At 36.1% G+C, this 23,948-nt stretch overlaps 1 protein-coding gene across 2 annotated transcripts in view; it reads right to left on the reverse strand.

The window, feature by feature from the left end:
- The window catches only part of PXDN (peroxidasin), a 77,713-nt gene that overhangs the window by 42,707 nt on the left and 11,058 nt on the right, over positions 1–23,948 (reverse strand). The window contains exons 2-4 of one of the 2 annotated variants that reach the window (XM_031610776.2): positions 9,501–9,572; positions 8,297–8,368; positions 2,326–2,397 (exon numbers count right to left, since the gene is read on the reverse strand). In XM_031610776.2, coding sequence (XP_031466636.2) covers positions 2,326–2,397; positions 8,297–8,368; positions 9,501–9,572 — 216 coding nt within the window. The remainder of the gene's footprint in view (positions 1–2,325; positions 2,398–8,296; positions 8,369–9,500; positions 9,573–23,948) is intronic. The other variant, XM_090136334.1, reaches the window with a different exon arrangement.

Here is a 23,948-nt window from a genome sequence, read left to right on the forward strand (position 1 = left end):
ATAAGGGCAGGTTTGGCTGCCTTTCAAGTGCCTTGGATGTCTTCCAGCATCTGCTCCAAAAAATGCAAGTTTCCTGTAGGTTTGTGTCATATTTGCCAGATCCAAACACACATCTTGCAGATTCAGCAAGGTCTAAACTGGTCCTAACTGTCTGCTTTTAACCTGATGGCTTTCTCCCTTCATGTCATGCCTGGCTGAAGAGTTACGTGATGAAATACGTACGGCTCAAGTTCTCACTGCGTTCAAGCACCTAAAACTGCCAACTGTTCTTAGAATTTACTCTAGCACAAGTGAGTTTCAATGTCTGATTCAAAGATCTTATTGTCTTGGCAGAAATTTAAAAAAAAAAAAAAAGGTATTTCTACTACATCAGCAGCAAAGAATCTCTTGCAGAGGTTTTAGTGGGATACTGCCAAGAGCAGCATTTGAGGCTGCTGTTCTTTTTCTTCCCTTACATACATGCAATGGTCTATTTAAGCTAAACTGTATTTACAGTTTCTACCCACTACTTCTGGTGAATGAAAGTAAAATATATTTTTAAAAGTTAATTAAAAAAAAAAAGCAAGAAAAATGTTTAGTGTGTAGTCCAATTAAAATAAATAAAAAAATAAAATTAAAAAAGCAACTGTCAGTTTTATTCTGTTTCACTAGAGCACGCGATATGACTGTGAAACAAGTATTCCCTTGAGGTATGGACCCGCAACCTCTGCCCCAAGAACTCTGCTGAGCATGGCCAAGTCAGTGCATCCAGGTCACAAAGTGTCTTTAATAATGAAGGCCACACAGACCTGTAAATTGAAAAAATCATATGGAGCTATTGACCCTATCACAATGTAAAGCTGGAGGATTTGGGAACACGTTCACACAGTTTAGCTTTGTGAACACTGTCTTTCCTCAAATATAATGGGGTAAAATAGACAGCCAGAACCTATTTATGGGCTGACTTTATTAAAAGCTTGATTTTATACAGAATAACTTTGATGGCACAGTGTGATATCACTGCTGGCTGAGAGGCTCAAGTACAGCCTAGTGGAACAGTCCATTGAGAACATGTTAATAACCCACAACGATATGTGGGTTTTTTTTTAGACATAACAAATGAACGGGAAACAGAGGAAAAGCAGAATGTAGCACTGCTGACACTTGCAGCATATCAGGCTTGTGGCATATTTTGGAATCATCAGAGATTCAATAAATGGATCTCAGTGTTAAAAATTCTACACAGAAAAGAAGCGTGCAAGTAAGCCCTATCAGTTGCTGTCAATATACTGCAGTAATCATTTCTAGAGCAAGAGGAAAAGGAAGAGAAATGTGCTAAGGAAACAAATCACATCTACTTCCCTCTAACATGAGCTTGAATAACTTTGTACGCATTCTGAATGCCATTTTATTTCACATACACACTTTGTCCAGTAATATTCACTAGGTATTTATACTAAGAAGGAAACTGGTATATATCTTAGTAGAATAGAGTTTTTCAACCCTCACAATCCACATGCTACAAGATTCATCAGTCTAGTGTTATTATTTGGTAGTCGGATTGTTAAAGATCTACGCATTTTATGGCTGTTTTTTTAAACACTGCTATACTGAATGCATAGTAATGCTTTCTGTTCATGAAAACAAACCACATACTTAAACCTAACAGAACCAATACAGTTAATTTTTGTCATGCTACTGACTGCATTTTCATTTTAAGAGATTCATCTTCAGTCACTATAAAGGCAAAAGAGTAAGATTTTAACCAACCTTTCTATAAGACAAAGAACATCTAGATTACAAGCAGCAAACGTCCTTATTTTTAAGTCTATACGTAGCAATCATTAGCACATATAAATAAAATTAAAATCTTAATTTTAAAATCTAATTTTGTTTTAAAATATATCAATACCAAGTTGAACTTCAAGATACTAGCTCAGCTTTAGTTACACTGGCATAAAACAAAGTAACTGCTGCAAAGTAATCACAATATCATAAAATCTACAGGAATGAAATAAAAAAAATCTCTCTCTAAGCAATGCACATTAGTTTTCAACATTTTCCACCATTACACTGCCTCTTCATCAAAGCTCTTTCACATCATCTAGCAACATGGGGAATGCAAAAGAGAAATTAAAAAAAAAAAAGACAAACACGGAAATGAGGAATTTGACACAGAGATCAATTTTGTTTTTCCACATGCAGATGATTACGGGGCTCTCTGACTAACAACCCATTGACAGCAGACATGCAGAGCATGCAGGCAGGGTGTACGGATCAGGGTGTGCACTTTTCCTCTGCAGGGGAATCATGGAGATGACAGCACAGAAGAGAAAAGGCACTTACAGTTGTTCTAGAGAGGCAAGTCCTTTAAATGCTTGCCTGTCAATTGACTGGATTTCATTCTTGTACAAATAGCTGAAACAAGAAACAATCAGTAATATTAGTACACAAACAGGAGCTACATAAAGGTGGGAAAGAAGAATTAAGTTGACACATGAAGACAGTCTTTTCACTACATATTAGGAAAAAAAATACAAAACAAAAACTAAACACATACACATAAAAATACTTTGCCTTTGAGAATTCATCCCAAATGTTTGCCTAGAAAATCAAGTTATGCAGCCTTGCAGGCTATCACCTGGTTGATCTTTGGCTTCCCTGTTCTCACTGTTATGACTTATTGCTTCTTTGCCCCTCATTTTCTTGATGGGCTTGTCAAAATTCAAAAGAAATTCATCTTAAAGGGACCAGATTGCATCAGTTTCTTTTCTGGAATACAGCAGGCCTCTTATTTTATTAAAATATCTCATGTGAATACTGGTACAAATATTCGTATCGTGACATAATTTATCTTTTGAATGAACTTAGAGAACAAACAGTGATATAAAGCCATCTGTGTCACCTTTTTAATATTTACCAAAAAGCTGTACAAGTCAGAGTATTGATACTGCATCAATAAAACAGCATTATTTATTTGTTTTATCCCATACAGAAGATGGACATTAGGTCCCCATTCATAATACAAACAGAATAAACATATGCAGAGTACCAGTGTGTTCACAAGTGCTTTCTCTACCTTTTTCCACAGAACTAAAATATACCTGGTTCTGGACGGATTGGTGTATGTGCTCAAGTCTATTATCATCAAGCTTTTAATATTTAGGATGGTTTAGTGAGAGAATGTTTCGGAAAAATCATACAATTTAGCTGATAACTATAGTTTATTGGTCCAATGTCAGCCAATCTGTTTTTAGGCTGGGTTAGGAACAGATACACAGTAAGAACTGTCATAATTATTTGACAAATGCTTTGAAACCGAGTTAATCAGACATGGATGTCTATGAAAAAAGGATGAAGAGATTTGGAACCACAAATGGCTTTATTAGCCTTATTAGTAGTACTTTTGACTTTTTTATTGTTACAGCTTTCATTAACTTACTGCAGAGACCTTTTGAGGCAAAAGGCAAAATATTTGCCCTGCTAGAATTAGTGGCAGCTTTTAAACTGACTTGACAAAGGCCAACACTTTACAACAGGCCTCAAAAAGAGAAGTTGTAGGCATCTAACAGTACCTCATGACAACTTTGGGAAACAGTATGAAGTAATGTCTTTTCCTTGAATTTAAAGTTTTCCAATAAATCAGTTGTCAAGATCTGAACACAATAATATATATAGACTTCATTAACAAAAATATGCTTCTAAACAAAATGTGTAGCACCTCCAATGACAAAATAACTAAAAAGCAGAGAAGTTGTGAGGCTTTTAAAATGTACAAAAGACTGAATAAATTAAATCATAAAAAATAATACGGTCATCTGAAATACCTGTAAAGACTTAGAAATTCATGTAAAAAGAGAGAGAACAGGTGTATTTTGCTTATTTTGCATAATAGTGCATAGTCTTTATGATTTTATCTCCTCACTTTTCCTGTCTGTATGGTACAAATTTCTACCTTTTTCTATAGTGAGAATTTTAAATACATCATTTCCTCTTACTCCTTAGAAAATCTGCAAGACTGAACAGTCAAGGCACTGTTTTCCTTTCTTAACATGCCCTGCTTAGCAGTTTGGAAATTTCTCTTATTTCTCTGAGTGCAAACATTCGGATTTGACCCAGGAATGACAGTGGCTTCAGATACCTTTAATAATCAATCAGCTTCAGTTCAGAAGAAATAATTTCTATTAGAATCCTTGCTAAAATCTCTCTTTATTTATTTTTCTGGAGACTAAGTAAAGCAGAGTGAAGAACACAAGTGGATGACTGGGAAAATGACTGTGGTTTTTCAGACATTTACTACCACACTGTCAAGAATGGAGTAACTTTTTTTTTTTTTTTTTTTGTCTATGTTCAACCTTAAACTACATTTTTTCCATGTTGATCAGAAAGCCTTCAGATGCAGGACAGTCAAATGACCTCAGTCAACCATTTTCCCCATCCAGAGAGAAACCCCAGCAAACTCAAAGTTACAAAAAGGTACACATGTAGTATGACAGATATGACAACCAAACATTTGCTTAGTCATGTGGATGTTTCCCTAAGGTTATTAACAGAAAGACAAAAAATATATACTCACCTAATGAAGAGAGAACAGAAAATACAACTAAGTAGCACTTACAAAAAATATCTGTGTTTCTAAAAGGCTGCTTTGCCTTTTAGAAAGGTACTTTGCAAACACTGCACTAACCTTTAATATCTGTCTATCTATCATCCAGTCACATTAGCAGAAAAGTGATTTAAAGTAAAATTATGGACAAAGTAGTTTATCACTTTACCTTAAAGCTCTATTAACACAGCTAAATCACTGGAATTCTTCAAAGGATGAAAAAAAAGTGGATTAAGATGACACATTGTATTCAGATATTAGATTATTTTCTGGAAATTTTACTGTTTTCAGAAGAGTTCACAAAAAAACAAAAAAAAACACTTGCCAGAAATGCAAGTAAGGCTGATGATGTTACTGATCACACACTTTGGAAATGAACAAATAGTAATCAGTTCTCAGGAAATTAGAAAGAAATAGTTTCAAATCAAAGACTCTGTTACACTCCTTATGAGAGTTGAGAGTTTTTTTTTTTATGAAGTGTATGAAAAGTGATGTGATACAATGAAATTCAGAATCACATATATTTCTTTGGGACAGGAGGAAAAAGAAAAGGTACTGACAGTATCAGATACCGTGGAGTAAAACTGCGAAGTAAATAAAAACAGCAGAGAGATTAATATAGAAATATAAAGAAGGTTGTTGGTGGAATTAGCAAAATGACACACAGAGAAATGAGATCAGTAATCACTGGTGGCACTCAAAGGAAAAAGTAACATAACCATGATAGCAACAGTGATAGCAGAAGGCACTGAAGAAAACATAATCTGATATTGGGAAGGGTGAATCAGCAATTCTGCAGTTTGGCGAACCTACAACACCTCTTCTACCACTAAGGCTTCATTCACCAATTGCAATGCAAATATTGATCATTCCTTCTAAGTATTTTCAGAACTGATACATTCCATACAGTCTCAATTCCCACAATCCCTAATACCCGATTGCTGATCTTTCCATTTCTCATTAAGTAAACGTGACTCAATGTTTTACGAAATTTTTATTTTCCATTTTAATGGACATAGTTTCCTTCACACTAGCTTATATCTTACTGCTTTGTAAATATAAAGTACCTTCTCTTTCTTTCTGAAAAGCTCTTTCCAATTGCTAGGCTATATTTTATATTTTTCCATATATCTTCCTCAAAATCTCTTTTTATCTTAAGCTCACTTTCAACACTACTGACTCCACATCCTACAACTTCAAAGTGCAATACATCTCCATCTTCAATTCCCAATTATTTTCTATCTTGGAGAATAAACAGCTGACATTCAGGATCAAGAACAACCTAACAGTTTCCACAAGCCCACCAACAGCTATATTGCAAGAATGAGAAGCTTTTCTGTCTCCTCTTTAAGTAATAACTGAGTAACTCCATTAACTGAATAAACAAAAAGTAAATTGAAAATCTCCCAGAAAGTCAATGGAATATATTCAGTGTACCACATACATCTCATATGAGCAGCAACAAATTTCAAAAATATTACCAACTATTTTGCTCATATTAATATAACTTTTTAAAAGCTTATTGTAGCCAGCAGCGTTCCCCCTTTACAGAAGGGGTAATGTAAGATCAAAACACTACACATAATTACTTAAGTGCAAAAGAAACTGTGTCACAGATGAGGTCCTATCTACTAATGTTTTTTTCATCCTTTCAAAAGAATCAGATTGCCAATACTAAAGGTACAAGAAATCAGAAAGAAAGAAAGAAAGAAAAGCAGAAAGATGTATCCTTTTGGTTTCATAGCAAAAAGTTGATAACACCTAAAACCTTCCGATTTATATATGGTTTCAGACCAATTATTACCACAGGCAGCATAAGACCATATAAAAATTTTGCTTATAGAACTGCAAAAATATGCTTATAGAGTTGTCATTATTTTGATTACAGAAAGAATAACAACAACAACAAAAATAAATAAAAAATAAGCTTGCAAAACAGTATGTGCAATTTTCTTTTTATAATTTAGGGATCAGCTTTTACAATGATTAGTATTTTTAATGCATAGAAAGCTGAGAAAATGCCATTAGTCTGTTAAAATGTTTTCCTCCTGACAGATAATTCTGAAAACAGGTGCACCCCATAAAACTATGAACTCAATTTCATAAATGAATAGTGCAAAAAGGCATTTGAAAATGCAGGGGCTTCTTTGAGAATTCTCTGAAAATGTCTAAAAAAGAAAAGCCAGTGAGAAACAACAAACTTTCTAATATCTGCGAAGCCTAAATTTTCAAAACTATTCATCACCTAGTATTTCTGTTCACATCAAAGCACAGCACCATGGGCTAATAATCTCATTTCATCAAATAGGAGAAGAAAAGTTGCATTCACATTATTTATAGTATCAGACCATCCAAAGCCACAGTTATTCTGGATGATTTTACCATATGATACTAAATTCTGAACAATGTTTTTACCTTTTTAAGGGCAACATAGCCTCTCCCTCTAATTTCTACTCCAGTACATTCCATTATGAAAAAAAATTATTTCCTTTGTTCCATAGAATACACTTCACTGGGGCTTAATGAACTGAATTTTTCACAGCTAAACTGTATTTACTTGGTACATTTGATCTTTCTTGTGCTGGTATTTGACCATTTTATAAATGTTAAGGCTGTACAGTTCTGTAGAGTATTCATATCAATTCATCAAAATAGGCAAACAATCTTCTTAAATAATATTTTAGCAAAATGGACAGTGGTTTTAAAGAATTGAATGAATTACCACTTTTAAACTTCACAATCAGATTTTACTGGAAGAAGAAAAGATCTCCACTTAAAAACATAGATACTGTATTAACAGACATTAATACATGCATAGGAAAATAAACACACAATAACTCAGTTAACTCTGTTCAGTCTTTTATATCAGATTTTATCTCAGATTTACTGCAGCTTTGCAGGAGCAAGCACGTGTAAATAAAGAACTATTAAGATCTGAGTAATATTTCTGCACAGCTGCTGACAACCAAAAGAAACATTTTCAATTAAGAGACCTTCACTACTCCACTTATATTTTGTATCTCAGGTTTCAAAGCACCAGATCCATTACACAAACATGTTTTGTAAAAAAAAATATTGCCAACAAATCATCATGGACTTTCATAATTTATGGAGATAGTCTGTTCAATATTATTTTTTTCTCTATTTCTATAGAGAGTAAACAATTTTATTATGGAAAGACAAGACATGAAAAATAATACCAAGAAATGTGATCAAATGCAGCTCTGAAACCCAAACAAAGTGCCTGCACAAATTTATATGATTTTCATTTTTCTGCCTTCTTCCAAATCCCTAGGTTGCACTCTTTAAAACTATATGAAAAACTAAATTCCTGGGTTGTTTCCAAAATACTGAAATCTCAAAGTAACCGGCTCTATAATAAGGGCCGTAATCCCTCTCAAGACAGTGGAGTGACACTTTTCCTCATGTCACTACATAAGTTGCATATAGTAAACAGTAACTAGAAAACCCTTCAAAATCCACTGACTACAAACATATACTGAAATCTTATATTAGGAAATTGCAAACCACCAACTTACAGAAAGATTCACAGTTGTCTCCAATCCACAAACAAATTTCACTCTTATTCAAAGCAGCTTATCACGTGAGATAGCAAATCAGATGAAAACTCAATCTCAGATTAAAACACTTTCTCACTGAAGATATTAAGTTATATATTGATAAAAAAAAAGTGACATTCATTTAACTTACAGATATTTCAGATTTTCAAGGTCTTCAAATGCCCCACTAGGTATTCTTTTAATTTGATTGTTGTTTAGAAGCCTATAAAAATAAACAAACATACATTTATTTTAATATACAAGAACAGTAGAAACAAAATGTATAATAGTAGGTGTAAATCTAGCATGTAAACTTAAAAAGCAAAACAAAAGTCTTTTTTGATACCAGTAACTTAGAAGAAAAAAAACTGCCTTGCACTGCCACTGCCTTGTAAGAGGAAAGTCTGGAAAAATTAAACAGAATTTAAAAAAAATAAAAGCTACAAGCTGGAACAAGCTTTCTTTTTGTTGATGAAGGAAAAATTCCTGGTGCCACAATTACACAGAGGGTCTTACACACAGTGGAAATATCTTGGTAGAACTGCTTTGAGGGAAATAGATTTTTTTTTTCCCCTCCTGGTGTGAATATACAATGCAATACATTTATTGAGAACGTGCTTTCAGAACAAATAGAAAATAACAATCCAGAGTTAACTGATACCACTATATTCTATCTGAGATCACACATTTCCATAATATAATTCAAATTTGTAATTCTAAATGACTGTCCATGTTCCACCTTTTGGCTGCTAATATATTAGAGAACAGAAACTGTTTGCATTACAGGTGTGTAAAAATGTCTTTTACAATACGTGGTCTTCACTTTACATAGCATACGTGCTAACAGAGATATCAATAAAAGCAAACTCAGTAGGAACTATATTTTCCAAATTCTGCCTTCAAAGCTACCACTTTGAAGAGGAATGCTCAAAACTTAAGAAATACAGATTGTCAAATATTTTTTAACTGAAGCACGTTTGAACACCTGAACATTTGAACAGGTTTGTTGTGACTACATGATTTAATGTGTGATATTACACTTAAATCATTTAGCAAAATTTGGAGGAAATATATATATAAAGTAAACTTTTACATTTTTTGTAGCTGCAGTTAAATAAAGAAAAAATTACGATGTCAATAATTTCCTTTTGTTGTTGTTGTTTTTGTTTTTATTTCAGTAGACAAATACCAGGTTTTGCTTTCATATATTTTGGACCTAAACCTTGCTTCCTTCACCTGTGTAAATACTGCAGCTGAAATTTATGAGACTATTTATCTGAGAAAAGTTAACAAATTTGGCACACTATAGAGTTCATCATATTAAATCAAAAGGGGAAAGTTGAAAAATAACTTACAATGTATTCAAGTTTTTAAGCCGTCTAAATTCTCCAGGCTGGATTTCTTTAATCCTATTAAATCTTAGATCTCTGTAGAAAAATAAATAAATATATTATTAGAAACAAAACAAATAGAAACGAAATATTTTTTGTATGAAAAAGTGAACTAACTTTCTGGGACCACTGTGACCATCCTCCACCCATAAACCATACCTTTGGAGGAAGAAAAAGCAAAACAATTCCACACTGTTAGGAAGAGGAAACTCCAAATACAGCCTTGGTTGTCAATGCTGAAGGCTCTAGGCTCAACGCATGTTCATGAATCATAGAATCACAAGGTTGGAAATGACCTATAAGATCATCTAGTCCAACCGTCTTCACATTACCACTGCTTCCACAAGCTACTAAACCAGATCTCGCAGCTCCTTGTCCACACGCCTCTTGAACACTGCCAGAGATGGCGACTCCACCACCTCCCATGGCAGGCCATTCCAGTGCCTGACCACTCTCTGAGAGAAAAAGTTTTTCCTCATGTCTAACCTAACCCTCTTCTGATACAACTTGCGGCCATTTCCCTGGGTTCTGTTTGTTGCCTGGGAGAAGAGGCCAAACCCCTCTTCACCACAACCTCCCTTCAGGAAGTTGTAGAGTGAGATGAGGTCTCCCCTGAGCCTCCTCTTCTCCAGACCAAACAATCCCAGTTCCCTCAGCCGCTCCTCATAAGACTTGTGCTCCAGACCCCTCACCAGTTTCATTGCCCTTCTCTGGACACGCTCCAGGGCCTCAATGTCTTTCCTGTAGTGAGGGGCCCACAACTGAACACAGTACTCGAGGTGTGGCCTCACCAGTGCTGAGTACAGGGGGATGATTACCTCCCTGCTCCTGCTGGCCACACTATTTCTAATGCAGGCCAGGATGGCACTGGCCCTTTTGGCCACCTGGGCACACTGCCGGCTCATGTTCAGCCGAGCATCAACCAACACCCCCAGGTCCCTTTCCTCTTCACAATCATCCAGCCACTTGTCCCCAAGCCTATAACACTGCACGGGGTTGTTGTGGCCAAAATGTAGGACCCAGCACTTGGCCTTGTTGAATCTCATTCCATTCACTCCAGCCCAGCGATCCAGCTTATCTAAGTCCCTCTGAAGGGCCTCTCTACCCTCAGGCAGATCCACACCACCTCCCAACTTGGTGTCATCTGCAAACTTACTGAGGGTACACTCAATCCCCTAGTCTAGGTCATCAATAAAGATATTAAACAAGATAGGCCCCAGTACCGACCCCTGAGGGACACCACTTGAAACAGGTCACCAGCTGGACTTCACTCCATTAACCACCACCCACTGAGCGTGGCCCTCTAGCCAGTTTCTTACCCAAAGCAGTGTGTACCTGTCCTGGCCACAGGCAGCCAGTGTCCCCAGAAGAAGCCTGTGAGAGACCATGTCAAAGGCTTTGGTGAAGTCCAGGTGGACTACATCAACAGCCTTTCCCTCGTCTACCAGTCTGGTCACCCAGTCGTAGAAGGAGATGAGGTTGGTCAAGCACGACCTGCCTTTCATGAACCCATGCTGGCTGGGCCCGATCCCCTGGACACCACGTACATGCTGTGCGATCTCACCCAAGATGATTTGCTCCATGATTTTCCCCAGTACTAAGGTCAGGCTGACAGGCCTGTAATTCCCCGGATCCTCTCTACTGCTCTTCTTGTAAATGGAAGTCACATCAGCAAGCCGCCTATCCTCTGGGACCTCTCCAGTTAACCAGGAGCGCTGATAGATGGCCGAGAGCAGCTCAGCAATCACCCCCGCCAGCTCCCTCAGCACCCGAGGGGGTAGGCCATCCGGTCCCATGGACTTGTGACAGTCCAATGGAGGAGGAGCTCCCTGACTGCCTCCACCTGAATCGCTGGGGGTGAAGTATGTTCCCTTCCACAATGAAGAACCTTGTAATGGGTGATGGATATTGAACTGCATTACAGGTGAGAGAGAGACTCGAAGAAGAGATGAGGATTGAAGGATAGGGGATGGTAGTCAGTCTGTTCGTTGTCCTGCCATTATGCTCCCTAATAAAGAATCCCTGCTTGTCTTTCTTGCTTCAAATAAACGTTTTAATTTTTGAGTAAAATAATCAAAAGTGCAAAAATCCAATATTGCTGAACTGAATGTTGAAGACTGAATATTTTCCAAAAGACTCAACAAAAACTTCTAAACAAGAGGAAACTTAAAATTTTGTTATATTTTTTTAAAAAGGTCCACAATTAAAAACCAATGTTTATCCAAACTAAGCACAGCTAGAATGCAGAATGTCGTTTTAGAGATAACAGATGTCTAAAGTTCATCCAAATGTAAAGCAAATCTACTCCCCGCAGTGTAGGGAACAGGCTTATAAATAAGAACTTAACTTCCATGAAAGCAACAGACCCCGTCCTCCATGTCAGCATTAAAACAAGTACAATTTTGATGTGTCAAATCCATTCTACAGTATTTCCAAAAGTGATCGTCATGCTTTGAGTTCTTCAGACAAGCCTAGTATACCTAGCTCCTAATTCTTTAACTATATAGTCTTTAACTATATGTTCACAGTGAAAACATTTACTCCTTTCATATTTGACCTTGATTTGACACAAAAGTCAAGGCTTTTAGGGAAAAGCCTGCCACTGCAACTTTCTGTATGGAATTCACTGGGCTTGTGGTCCTGTTCTTAAGCATATTTCTTCAGGCTAGTTCTCCCTAAATGCTTTGCTAATATTATCTCTCAGCTCTCAGTCACAAACAGCATCTCAACTACTCATGGTAAGCCGCCTACTCCCAGGATTACTTTCCTGGCCCTGTATCAACTGTTCCATGCTAACTACTAGTGGAGCACAAGCAGGAAACGTTTGAGTGAGCGAGAGGCCACGGGGCCAAGAACGTGCCATGGAGCACACTGCACATCTGACACTTGGGACACCCTGGAGGCACACTCCAGTGCACTGCCTCAGGCACACAGCAGCGTGCAGCAAAACTGGTGTCTGGGTTTTGTCATGCAGGTCTGTGAGATCTGTTTGTATAGCCTATAACTACCCGCAACATAAGTAGCCCTAAATAAACAATTGGTTTCATGTGACACAAAATGGTGAATATTCTGTATCTAATTTGTTGAACTATCTGAAATGATGCCTCCTGTTTACACTTTCTCTGTGATATGTAAAATTTTAACACAAAGTATTTGTTTTCCTTTTTGTGACAAATAGTTCGTGTTAACAAGCTGGGCTGCAGACCTTTTCGTCCGGATGGAAATTAACTTTGCTCCTCATAAATCACCCGTTTGAACTGAACACATCCATTAGTCCCTTCCCTTCTAAGACAAATCCATTCTTAATAATAAACTAATAACATTTCCAAATTAGCAATCTAGAATATTTCTAATTCAACCAAGAGAAAGCTTCTATATGTATAAATGTTAAAGAACATTATGCAGATCTTACTGCCATATACAATCTAATTTTCCTGTGACAGTACTCAGCACTCTACAACACCCTGTTTTAGTTTGCCCTGGCAGTGCTCAGCAATAAAGAGTGTGAGACCTCTGTTAACACACTCTGATGTGCAAGGCAACTGGGTACATAAATGCAATATAGGTCTAAAAAAGCATTCTATAAAATAAAGCAATATATAACAAAAGGCATGAATGAATACTTAAGAGTATGAATATCACACAGTAGGATATACAGTGAGCTATACAGCTTTCAAATATATTGAACCTGAACATCTGGCAATTTACTGGCACAGGCTGCCCAGTGAGCTTGTTGGTGCTTCCACCCTGGAGGCATTCAAAGCCAGCCAGGCTGGATGAGGCTGTGAGCAACCCGGTTTAGAGGGAGGTGCCCCTGCCTATAGCAGCCGGTTTGAAACTAGATGATCTTAAAGGTCCCTTTCAACCCAAATCATTCTATGATCCCTTTAATTAACTGTAATATACCATCATTTTGCATAATTTTTTCTTGTCCAAAAATGAAAATACCTACTTTTTGACTTAATAGCATTGGAAGCAATCAACAGTACAAACTAAATGCTGTTTTACAATAGCATATGTTAATCTTGCTCTGGAGAACCGTTTTCCAGAGTACTGCTCTCATTATAATGAAGTATAAATCAGATATAAATCAGATACATACCAGACTTATCCCATAGTAAAAAGCACTACATGGTAACAAAAAAATTCCCCCAAAAATATGACTACCAAATTTCTCCAGAAACAGCATGCGTCAGAACAAAATATAACAAGTCCATCAAATTTACCATTGGGAAAATAGAACAGCACACTGAAATTCAGGTTTGGCTCAGCATTTATATTGGCCTGTCATACTAAAAGGCAGCTGATTTCAGAGCTTCATTTGTAAATATTTGAATTTTAGGGGGGAAAAAAAAAAGGCAGCTTGGATGAAATAGTCATACCACATGCTGATGCTTGAAATACGCTGCTGACATATTAATGACTTCATTATATTGATTAAAAAGAAAATACCGCAACACTTACAAATGAAATCTAACCCCTTAAACTTCATTAGCAGTGAATGAAAGAACCTCACTGTGCCATTTCACAGGCTAACTATAGTACTTCAGCATCAATTTAGGTCACAAAATTTCTTAAATTCAATTATGTCTTAAATCAGATTGATTTCCCGAGTTCAAAAGAAATAAAATCACCACAGCAGCAATCTAGAAATATGTGGAATGATGCTACTGTCCTAAGTATTTTAAAAACTGAAAGCTGTCAAATATGAAATTTGGACCATAAAAGTATAAGCCACATACCAAAATCCTACCACAACGGTAGACACTTAAAATCTTCAGTGAAAACTACTTAAATCTAAAACTCTTCCTCTGAAAGTGATGGTAAACTGTACAGTAATATAATATTTATTAGTTTAATATGATTAATTAAAGGAAACAATGGCTTTATTTTGACAAGAATCATCAGCAGGAATAACGCAAAATGCTTCCAAATGATGATGATAAACTCAGAGATATAAAAATCTGAAGGAGATCCAGATGTTAAAAGACATCATATTATTTTACTCATCTGCCAGATATACATTGAATCAAGAGAAAAGTGCATGCCTGATAATTTATTTTCCCTTTAAAGAAAGATAAATGTAAGAAATGAATATAATAATGAATAAATATCAGTAGATCTGCTGGATTTAATACTTTTTTTTTATTAATAATCTATTTTAAAGAATGACCATTACATTGACCATTCGTTTACCTCTCTTCAGATGTTCTAAAAAACTATGAATTGTCATACATGTAACACTTTGCTATCAGCACATTCAAAAGAATAAAATAAGAGAAACACATTAATTTTTTCCAATGGCTGAAGATTAATTACAACCCAGCAGAAATAACCTATACCATAAATGCCAAACTACTATGTTTCCCAACAGAGAACAAAAGAACTGCAAATGCCAGCAAGACTATATTGCTTATGTCTACTTTATTCTTATTCTTTTTTTATTCAAGGTCATCCCAGCAGGAAATGAAAAACAGCCATCAGCATAGTAAAAACATTCAAACAGAGCAGAGCATGAAAATTGCACAAAAGAGGTTATATAATCAAGTCAGGGCAGTAACTGGATGATGTCAATGGCACTTTAATGCTGCTTTAACTACTGCCCAGTAAAAAAAAAGTGTCACTTTGTTGAACAAACAAAGAGAAGTCCACCACTTTAAAAAAATAAAACCAAAACCCACTTTCAGCTATTGCACTACTTATACTAATCCTCACTACTAGCAGTATGACATTTTCTAGAATATGAAGACATTGTTTTTGCCTGATTTTAAGATTTAACCTTAGTGATTATTTTAAAAATAAAATTATATCATTATCCTTTCCTTAGTGATTCATTTTCTGGATGAATTCTACCCCAGTCTAATTACTCCATACAGTATGTGATTTTCTCTCATTTGAATTGAGAGTTTTTATTGTATGTACATCAATATTGAGCGCATAAAATAAAGCCACCGTGCCTTTAGATGGGAAACTTTTTCACTGTAAGTCGATATTATAGCCAATAATATTTAGTATGCTATAATTTTAGTAAGAAAAGTAAGTATCAGGATCATCAATATACTGAACTCTGTAGAATTGGATGCAGAACATTTGGCAGCACTCATTTTGATCACAAAACCGTATTTACAAAAATATCAAAAATTAAATCTGGATGTTTTTATATTATTATTTAAATAATGCCAGACTACTACAAATAGGTAAGACTTATTAAAATTCACTCCAAGTTTCTGTTTTAGAAATACATATCTTTATCAGGTGTAGTTTTGGTGAATGGAAAGCTCATGATCTAGCCTACTCCAAGAGCTAAGGATTTGTTTTAATTAACAATTATTTTGCCATTGGAGTTGAAAGGAAAACATTTAAATGTGAACTCAATGAAACGCAATACAGCATTGTCTTACTAAGTCTGTAGATCCCTCTGCTGTCCTTGTTGCCAATTTTCCCAACCAGCTATGCAGCGCTTTTAATAAGACTCAAGCAGGATTTGCTGGATCAAAGTTTTGGGTATATAGGCTTAATTGGCGAGAATTACACGCGGAAATCTTATTTTAGCATGATCTTGGCTGATTGTCTTATCTACCCTTAGAGTTTTCAAAAATCATACACTCCAGAAAAACTTTACATGGAAATTTGAAATATTACAATTGTCTCTAATTTTCATGCTGCATATAAGTGGGGGGAAAAAGTTTTATTATTGGAGGATGTAACGCTATTTGTGCATCTTGAAGAAATTACACAGAAAGGTGAAATCTTTGTGAAATCTTTTTTTTTTTTTTTTTCCCCCCTCAGGGCATCTATTTTATTTCTAAAACTAAATAATATAAAGGATTGACAGTATAGTCATGACTCACAACCAGTGATATTTGACTAAATATCCCCAGCAAAGGGCTGCTTTCTTGCCCCTTGCTCATGCCGTACCCAATAAAATAGAGCAGGATAGGTGTGCATGATGCTGTGTTAACAAAAGCACTTGAGCAGCTTGGATCAAGAAAAGAGTGAACTGATGGCTAGCAGCCTGTATTGTAAAGAGATAGCACTATACTGAAAAAAATTGTAGAGAGTTAGAAACAGCTTCTTTTCGGTTTACTTCTCAATATTTACCGTTTCAAATATACTTCTAAATTAAAATAATAATAATAATAAAATTATCCACTGCCATACACTAAAGAAGATACCAAAAAAGGGAAAGTGACAAACGCATCAAATACCAGGAACCACTGCAACAGATGTTGCACTATTTAGTTTTACAGTTAATAGTTATCTAAACTACTACAGTGAAAATCCCCTCAAAAGTACTTTTTAAAGCTACGATCATAAATTAGTCTTTCGTTTTCTCACCTACCATTTTGCAAAATGTTTTTGCATTTTTCTGTCTCACAAGGACACTTAAGTCTAAATTCTCTCTCCGTGAAATACTGATATACTCAGAGGAAAGAACTGAAAGCCAGAAAGGAACATTATCACCCTCTGACCTCCCACACAGGACATGTCCCAGAGGAGTTTCTGTCTTAAGATGATTATTTCTGATAGAGCTGAACCACGAGTTTGAGAAAAATACAAATCCGTGATCCAAAAAGACCATCCATTAGGTTTTTGCCTGACTCAATTCATTCTGGTAGTTAACTTAGTTCACTGATAAAAATGGGTCAGTCTAACTTTTCTTCATTTTATGAATTTGTCTTCCCCCTTTATCAGATTCAACTTATTGGAAGGAAACAGCTTTAAGAGAGAAGCAGTATTGACTATTTCTCTTAAAGTAGTTCCAGAGGAATTAATTACTCAAGTTCACATACGAATATATATATATATATATATCAATATATGTATATATTTCTCAGTAATTATTAAAGGTAAATAAGAATAAATAATTTTTTCAAAATAAAATCCTAAAACACACACACACACAGAAGACTGGGCAGGAAAAATATACATCCGACACTTCGTAACAAGGGTTTTTCTAATTTTGCTCAGTGGAGGATCAGTTCTTTCTTTCCTGCTGGGAAAATGGGTTAAGGTGCCCTACGAGCTAATGACTGTGCATACTCAAAGAACAAAACACTCACTGCTACAGAAGTCATCTGTGTTTTACCCAAGTAGCAGAGGTCAGATCCCTTCCTAAGCCTCCTTGTACCTTTGCCATTCCAGCACCTCTCTACAAGACTATTCAGGCCACGAGGTTAAGGGCACTGAGCTCTAAGCTGACACTCACAGATCCTACAACTGAAAATCTGAGCATGAATGACGGCTGAGAAAGAAGTAACAAATGCAGGAGAACTAAGAAATAAGAGCAGGAAGTAATTTTTCCCATCACACATTTTTTGGACTTGTATTTTAACAAGGAAGGCAGCTTCACAGATGCAATGCTTGTGAGCTCACATATTAATTGCATCAGTGAATAATATTCAGTATCTACAATGCCAGTGACCTTATTAAAGAATGTCTCTTTTGCTTCCTTCAATTCAAAATGTCTTGTGATAGAAGACCAATGTCAATGCAAAGAATGTGGAAAGCTGAAGGAATCACCACAATGAAAAATAATATCTAAACTTAAAATCAAAAGCCTCTATTAATAATAAACCCATGTGTCACTCCTCCCTTTTTACTACGCAGACTTTACCAGAACATATTTCCAACCAGTAAATACTTTCCAATAATACAGTAATGGCCATACTGCATTCAAACATACTCAGGAGTGTTGTTAGAATTTGTATGGATGTTTCTTCTCATGGAATGCAAGGACATTTTATCAGTCATACAGAAAGCACTGTTGGCTGGCACAAACAGTAGAAACAAAAACACAAGTACAGACACTCAGCTGCAGCCTGCTGGTATCATACAAAATGACAGCTCTTCCTTCTGCTACAGGGAAAATCCCAGGTCACCTCGCTGCAAAAGCTGTGGTTGGCTCTAGGGACTGATTTTTCTGCTTCCTGAGGCTAAGGACAGGCAGCCAGAGTAGATAAATTTGCAATTTTCTTGTTCTGCCTTCAGCTCCTCGTGCTCCTGGCAAGGCAAGAATGGGGAGTGACAGAGTTGTGTTACAACTCCACTGATATTTTTCTTCTCATTCCTCATCAGCACAGACAATCCCAGTAAAAGCATCTCTGCATTTCTCCATCAAAAGGGGAGAGGAGTTGTTTTCTGCCTATGAAGAGCACTATAAGCTACCCTTACAAGAAGGGTTACAACCACAAAATATCCAATGTAATGGCTCTCTGGAAATAAAGATCATTCCCTTCTTTCTTTTTCCTCTTGGTATGTCCATCCGAGCATCAACACAGAAATCATTAAAAAAAATCAGACAAGTTTAGAGTTACTTGCTATATCCCCCTACTACTTATTTCCGACTTCTGCTTCCTAATCATTAGGGAAAATTTTATGTTTCAGAACACATAAAGACAATGAATAAAATATTAATAGGAATTATGACATTTTATATGTGTAGAGTCAATCAACACCCACATTTTATGTCCGACAATAGAATCCAAGTAAGTAAAATAACTGAAACTTCTTTCCCTTTTCAATTCTACTTTCTCTACCAGAAGAAAATGAGGATTGACTAGTTAAAAAAATGTTGGAGATTGGATAACTGCAAATTATAGATACGTCTGAAATTCCCAAATCAGTCTTCCTAGCCTTGTGTATGTTTCCTGTTATTTCAAATTCCAGTGGCCTCGGGAGATCACATTTACTTGTCATAAGTCATGAACCATGTTTCTTGCAGTTCTAATATTGCCAGACTAAGTCAACAACTAATTAAAAGGCATTTTTTAACGTTTCTGTAATTATTTCATCACCTTAATAAAGTCCAAAAAATAGAGTCATTAAACAGATAAAAATGTTTTTACACATTATTCCTAAGGCAAACAAGTTCATTTCTGAGTACAAGTGAAGTAAATGTTCTGTTCTACAGCCACCTTCACAGTTTAATGCCATTTTAAAGTTACAATTCAAGCTGATGTTTCCATTTTGAATGTATTTCAACTTACATATTGGTTTGCACTGCTCCAGTTACAAACAAGATATTACCTTCTCTTCAAGATGTCCTTAGCAGAGCCACCAGAGGGACTACTCTTTGCCTAAATAAGTCTCTTCAAAGCTTTACAGAGCTGCCTTACTAAGGTTTTCCCCAAGGTCATGACTATTTTGGTGACAAGGAGAACAGCCTCAGGGACCAGTTACCAGTTTCCTTCAGTGGCAGAAGTGGCTGAAGTAGCTCCTTTCCTCCTGTTCCTTTCCAGGTCATCCCCCTCCACAGGGGCTAGTACCATTGTTTGCATCTATCACAGCACACAGAAGTCAGGGAAATGATTCAGAGTGAAGCCGCTTGTTTTTTTCCCTTATTTTCCAGCTTATTTCGCAAAGTGACGGAGAAGACAAAGGAGAGAAATGAGAAACTATAGCTGGCAGCCAGAACCCAAAAGGAACATAAGAGCCTCTCACAGGGTGTTTCTGTGGTGGTGGTAGAGTTTTTTCTTCTTGAATTTATGGTTTGGTTTTGCTTTTAATCATAAAAAGGTCCCTATTTTAAAAATTAATAATGATGCAAGAATTCCCCAACCACTCAAAGAGAAGGGTGAAATAAATCACATAGGTACATACCAGCATTAATAGATTAAATAGAAGAGCTACTTAAATACATCAGATTTACAATTTTCTTTTAATATTCACTACAAATATCCATCTCTCTCTAATATACATTTGGATGTTCATGAGCACTATCTGCTGACAAACATTAAATAATTCATAGTTTCAGTAATAGCTATACTCACTAATCACTTCTCAACTATGAATCATAGACCCTTAATATGTTATTACCATTCAAAACTGTATTTTTACACATCTTGGTAATGTATATTTGGCCAATATTTCCACTAGTACTAAGAACACGGCCATAAAGTTCAGTGAAAAAAATCTTTCCTGTAAGGATTATTTGCCAAATAATAATAAATAACTATTTACCTTAAACAAGCAAGCAAACAAAAAATATCTCTAGACTCATGCTAAAATATCATTTTGGTAAGGCCAGACCAGTCTGAATGACAAATACATCCTTTAAGCCAGAGGCAGACAGATGCCAATTTAAGGCTGGGATTTCCACAGCACTTAGGATGTCTAAGTAGAATTTAAGTTGCTGAAGAGTCCAAGCCACAGACTTAGCCCTCAGCCTCTGAAAAGCACAAACTTCTGCTGTTTCCTCAGGTAACAGAAACTGTGCTACTACAGCAGTGCTATGGCTGCAGTCTCTCATCATCAGGCATTGTCTGCTCATTCCCTTGCCTGGTCTCCAGAGGGGCTGCATTCCCATGTTCAGACCATATATCTAGAGATAATACTATGCTGAATGGACAGGTCCCACCCACCGAAAAATTGCTGCTCTGTAGTAAAAAACAGCAGATTTATGGGACCAACCAAAAGAAAAAAAAAAGAGCATTCTTTAGAATCCAAGAATGCATTTAACAAGTTTTCAAAATCATTAGGAATTTCTTACATGCAGACCCAGATCTTAAAATTAATGTATTTTATGGACATCTAACATCAAGTGCAATTATCTCCAAAGTTCAAAAATAAAGCAGGTGACTGTGGTGAAATTTATTTATTTATTTATTTATTAGTTCTCACTGCTCTAGTCTGTGAGTATTTGGCAATAACTTACATTACTGTCTCTAGACTGAGTCTTTTTGGCCTGTGACAGTAACTAGTGAGCAATATCCCTATCTTTATCTCAACCCTTTAGCTCTTTTCCATAGTTTTCTCTCCTGTTCTTCCTTAGAGGAAGGAGAGAGTGTTGAATGGTGTGGTGGAGCTGAGCTGCACATAAGGTGAAACCACCAAATCTTACATCAGGTAAGAGATAAAAATGCATTTATTATCATGTACTAAGGATACATGAGCTTATCCTTTGTCTGATTTTCAAAAACAGAGTTCGTGAAAGCAGTTATGGAAAAAAAAAAAAAAAGAATGGCAATTCTATGAAAAACAATAACAAACAGGGAAGTGCTTGCTCTATGCTAGTGCTATTAAGAACAATTTTTCATGGACATCTACAGAAAAAAGGTAAATGAGAGGTGAATGAAAACTGTCATACGAAGGATCTGGATTGTACATATATTACCGGCTTCATATACTTTGAGAATTCAAGATGTTAAAGGATTGAAAAGAAAACTATTTTGAAAATAAAATGCCTTGAAACTAACCTTGACATTGTTCAATAATGAGTTCCAGACCACAGCTAATTCATACTTCTTTCTCTTATGTGCAGGCAGTATAAACACATGTCACACTGTTAAAAAACTGATCCCCTTCATAAACCTGAGTACTTGAGTACCTGGGCTGTACGCAAGTTACGTAGGTTGCTCTGCAAATCATGTCTCCCATTTATTTCCATAGAAACTGCAACATGTATAAAGAGCACAATAACAGTGTTTGAGGAACTTTTCAGTTATAAAATGCTATTTTTCAACATAGTCACCACCATTAGCTATGCGTTTTCACCATCCATGAACAAGAGCCTGCATGCCATGCTTGTAAAAAACTGCATGGCTACCAAGACCACAGCTTATTTTTCATATCACCAACACCACTACTAAAATGCACCACTCACAGCCTCACTGTGTTCACATCCACTGTTTGGTCTCTACAAATATTCAACAAGCATTAGTGAATGTCAGTGGGCGCCATTTTTTCTACATGAAGGAATTCAATGCCTCACCTTTGCTTCATACGCACTACCATGCTGGGCACCACTTCGTCAGAGTGTCCCTCTACTGCCATCTGTCACATGGCAACAAAATGTAAGGAAATACTGTTGAGAAGCTTCAGCTTCCAATGCCATAACACCAACATCCATTATGATGTTGTGGGCCAACATCATAAAGCAGGAGGCATTATTTCAGAGCAACCATCATATTTGTCTACTTCTTTTACCTATTCCCTGAGTGTTGTTTACTTTGTAAGTTCATTGACAGTAGAAAACTTCCCCTGTGCTGTCAGTAAAGTGCTTGGCCTGCTCACAAATTCATTCAAAATATGTTTATATCTTGCATATTTTCATGGATGTATATCATTTAGACAATTGTGATGAGTATAAAGACTAACACTGAATGCTGGCTTAATTATTATTATAAAAATTGCTTTCTGCCATTCATTGCTTTCCCAGATTGTTCAGCTGGAAATCTGCAATGAACACTTCATCTCAGACATTTTCAACAAACTTCCTTCAGTTTCTATTAGTTTTTGTGCAATTCCTCACATTCTAGATGCATCCAAAACATATAAAGAAAACAGAAGGTGTCAAAAGGAAACTTCTGCTCCAGAAAGACAAAGTTCCCACAGCACAGCACACTTCAGGAAATACCCACATTGTAATGGAGCACTAGAAGATTCCCTGTCTGTGTTTTCAAAATTACCTTTTACTTAGTCAAGAAAAATGTTCCAATGCATATCAAAATTTTAGAAATTTCAAGTGATTTAACTTACACTCAGGATGCAGAATAATCTGAGTTTTAAAAAATTGCTTTAAGCAAAGCATAGGGGAAATCTGTATGAAGAAAGGTCTTCACAGAAAGCCTGAGAGAAATCAGCTACACCTTCAATCCACATGTAAAGCTAGCATTAGCTATAAACTAAAGTCTAATGAGTGAACATTTCAATTGATTTGCTTCAGCAGAGTACCCTATGTGAGTGCTATTACATTTACATAGGCTTCACCAAGGCCAATAAAATTAAATAGGCAAGATAGGCAAGTTAATGACTTCAATCTGGCCAGAGCAAATCACCTTCTCCCATAACCACAGTGCTCCCACTGCTCTTGAGGTCCTGTCACAGCTCTACATTTCTTGAAACCAAACATCTGGGTCTTTCCATATGGAAACAGAGAACGTCACCTAGGTCAAAGAACTGAATTTTATGTTTCAGTTCACATCTTGAAAAAACACCCTAAAATACTCCTATCTCTCAAGTTTCTCAGAAAACATTTATGAAAATGACAAACAAAAAACTTTTTTCTTGAACTCAAATGATTGTCACCAAACTAAACAATGTCAAAATATCCCTTAAAATGCAGCCTCCCAGCAGCAACAAGTCACTGTGTGTTTTTCCTACACACAATGCCATACCACCACACTGCTGCTCCAGCTGTTTATGTTATATGAGCAGCATACACAGGAAACACAAAATATTCATTTTGCTTTTAGACTGGCTCTCTAGAGTTACCATTACACCAGACCACACATTCTCAAAAATATTTTTGAAAATATGATTCAAAAATGTTTTCTCATCCACTTTCAAAACATTACAAGACTTTGAAGCAGACACGCTTTAAAGGTTAGAATATTGATGACATTTATTGAATCATATTGATGAGAGATTTATTGAATCGGTCATTAAATAGAATGCAATATCCAACATCAA

This window comes from Phasianus colchicus, chromosome 2 (genome assembly GCF_987193195.1).
Source record: "Phasianus colchicus chromosome 2, bPhaCol1.hap1.1, whole genome shotgun sequence".
NCBI classification, from domain to species: Eukaryota; Metazoa; Chordata; class Aves; order Galliformes; family Phasianidae; genus Phasianus; species Phasianus colchicus.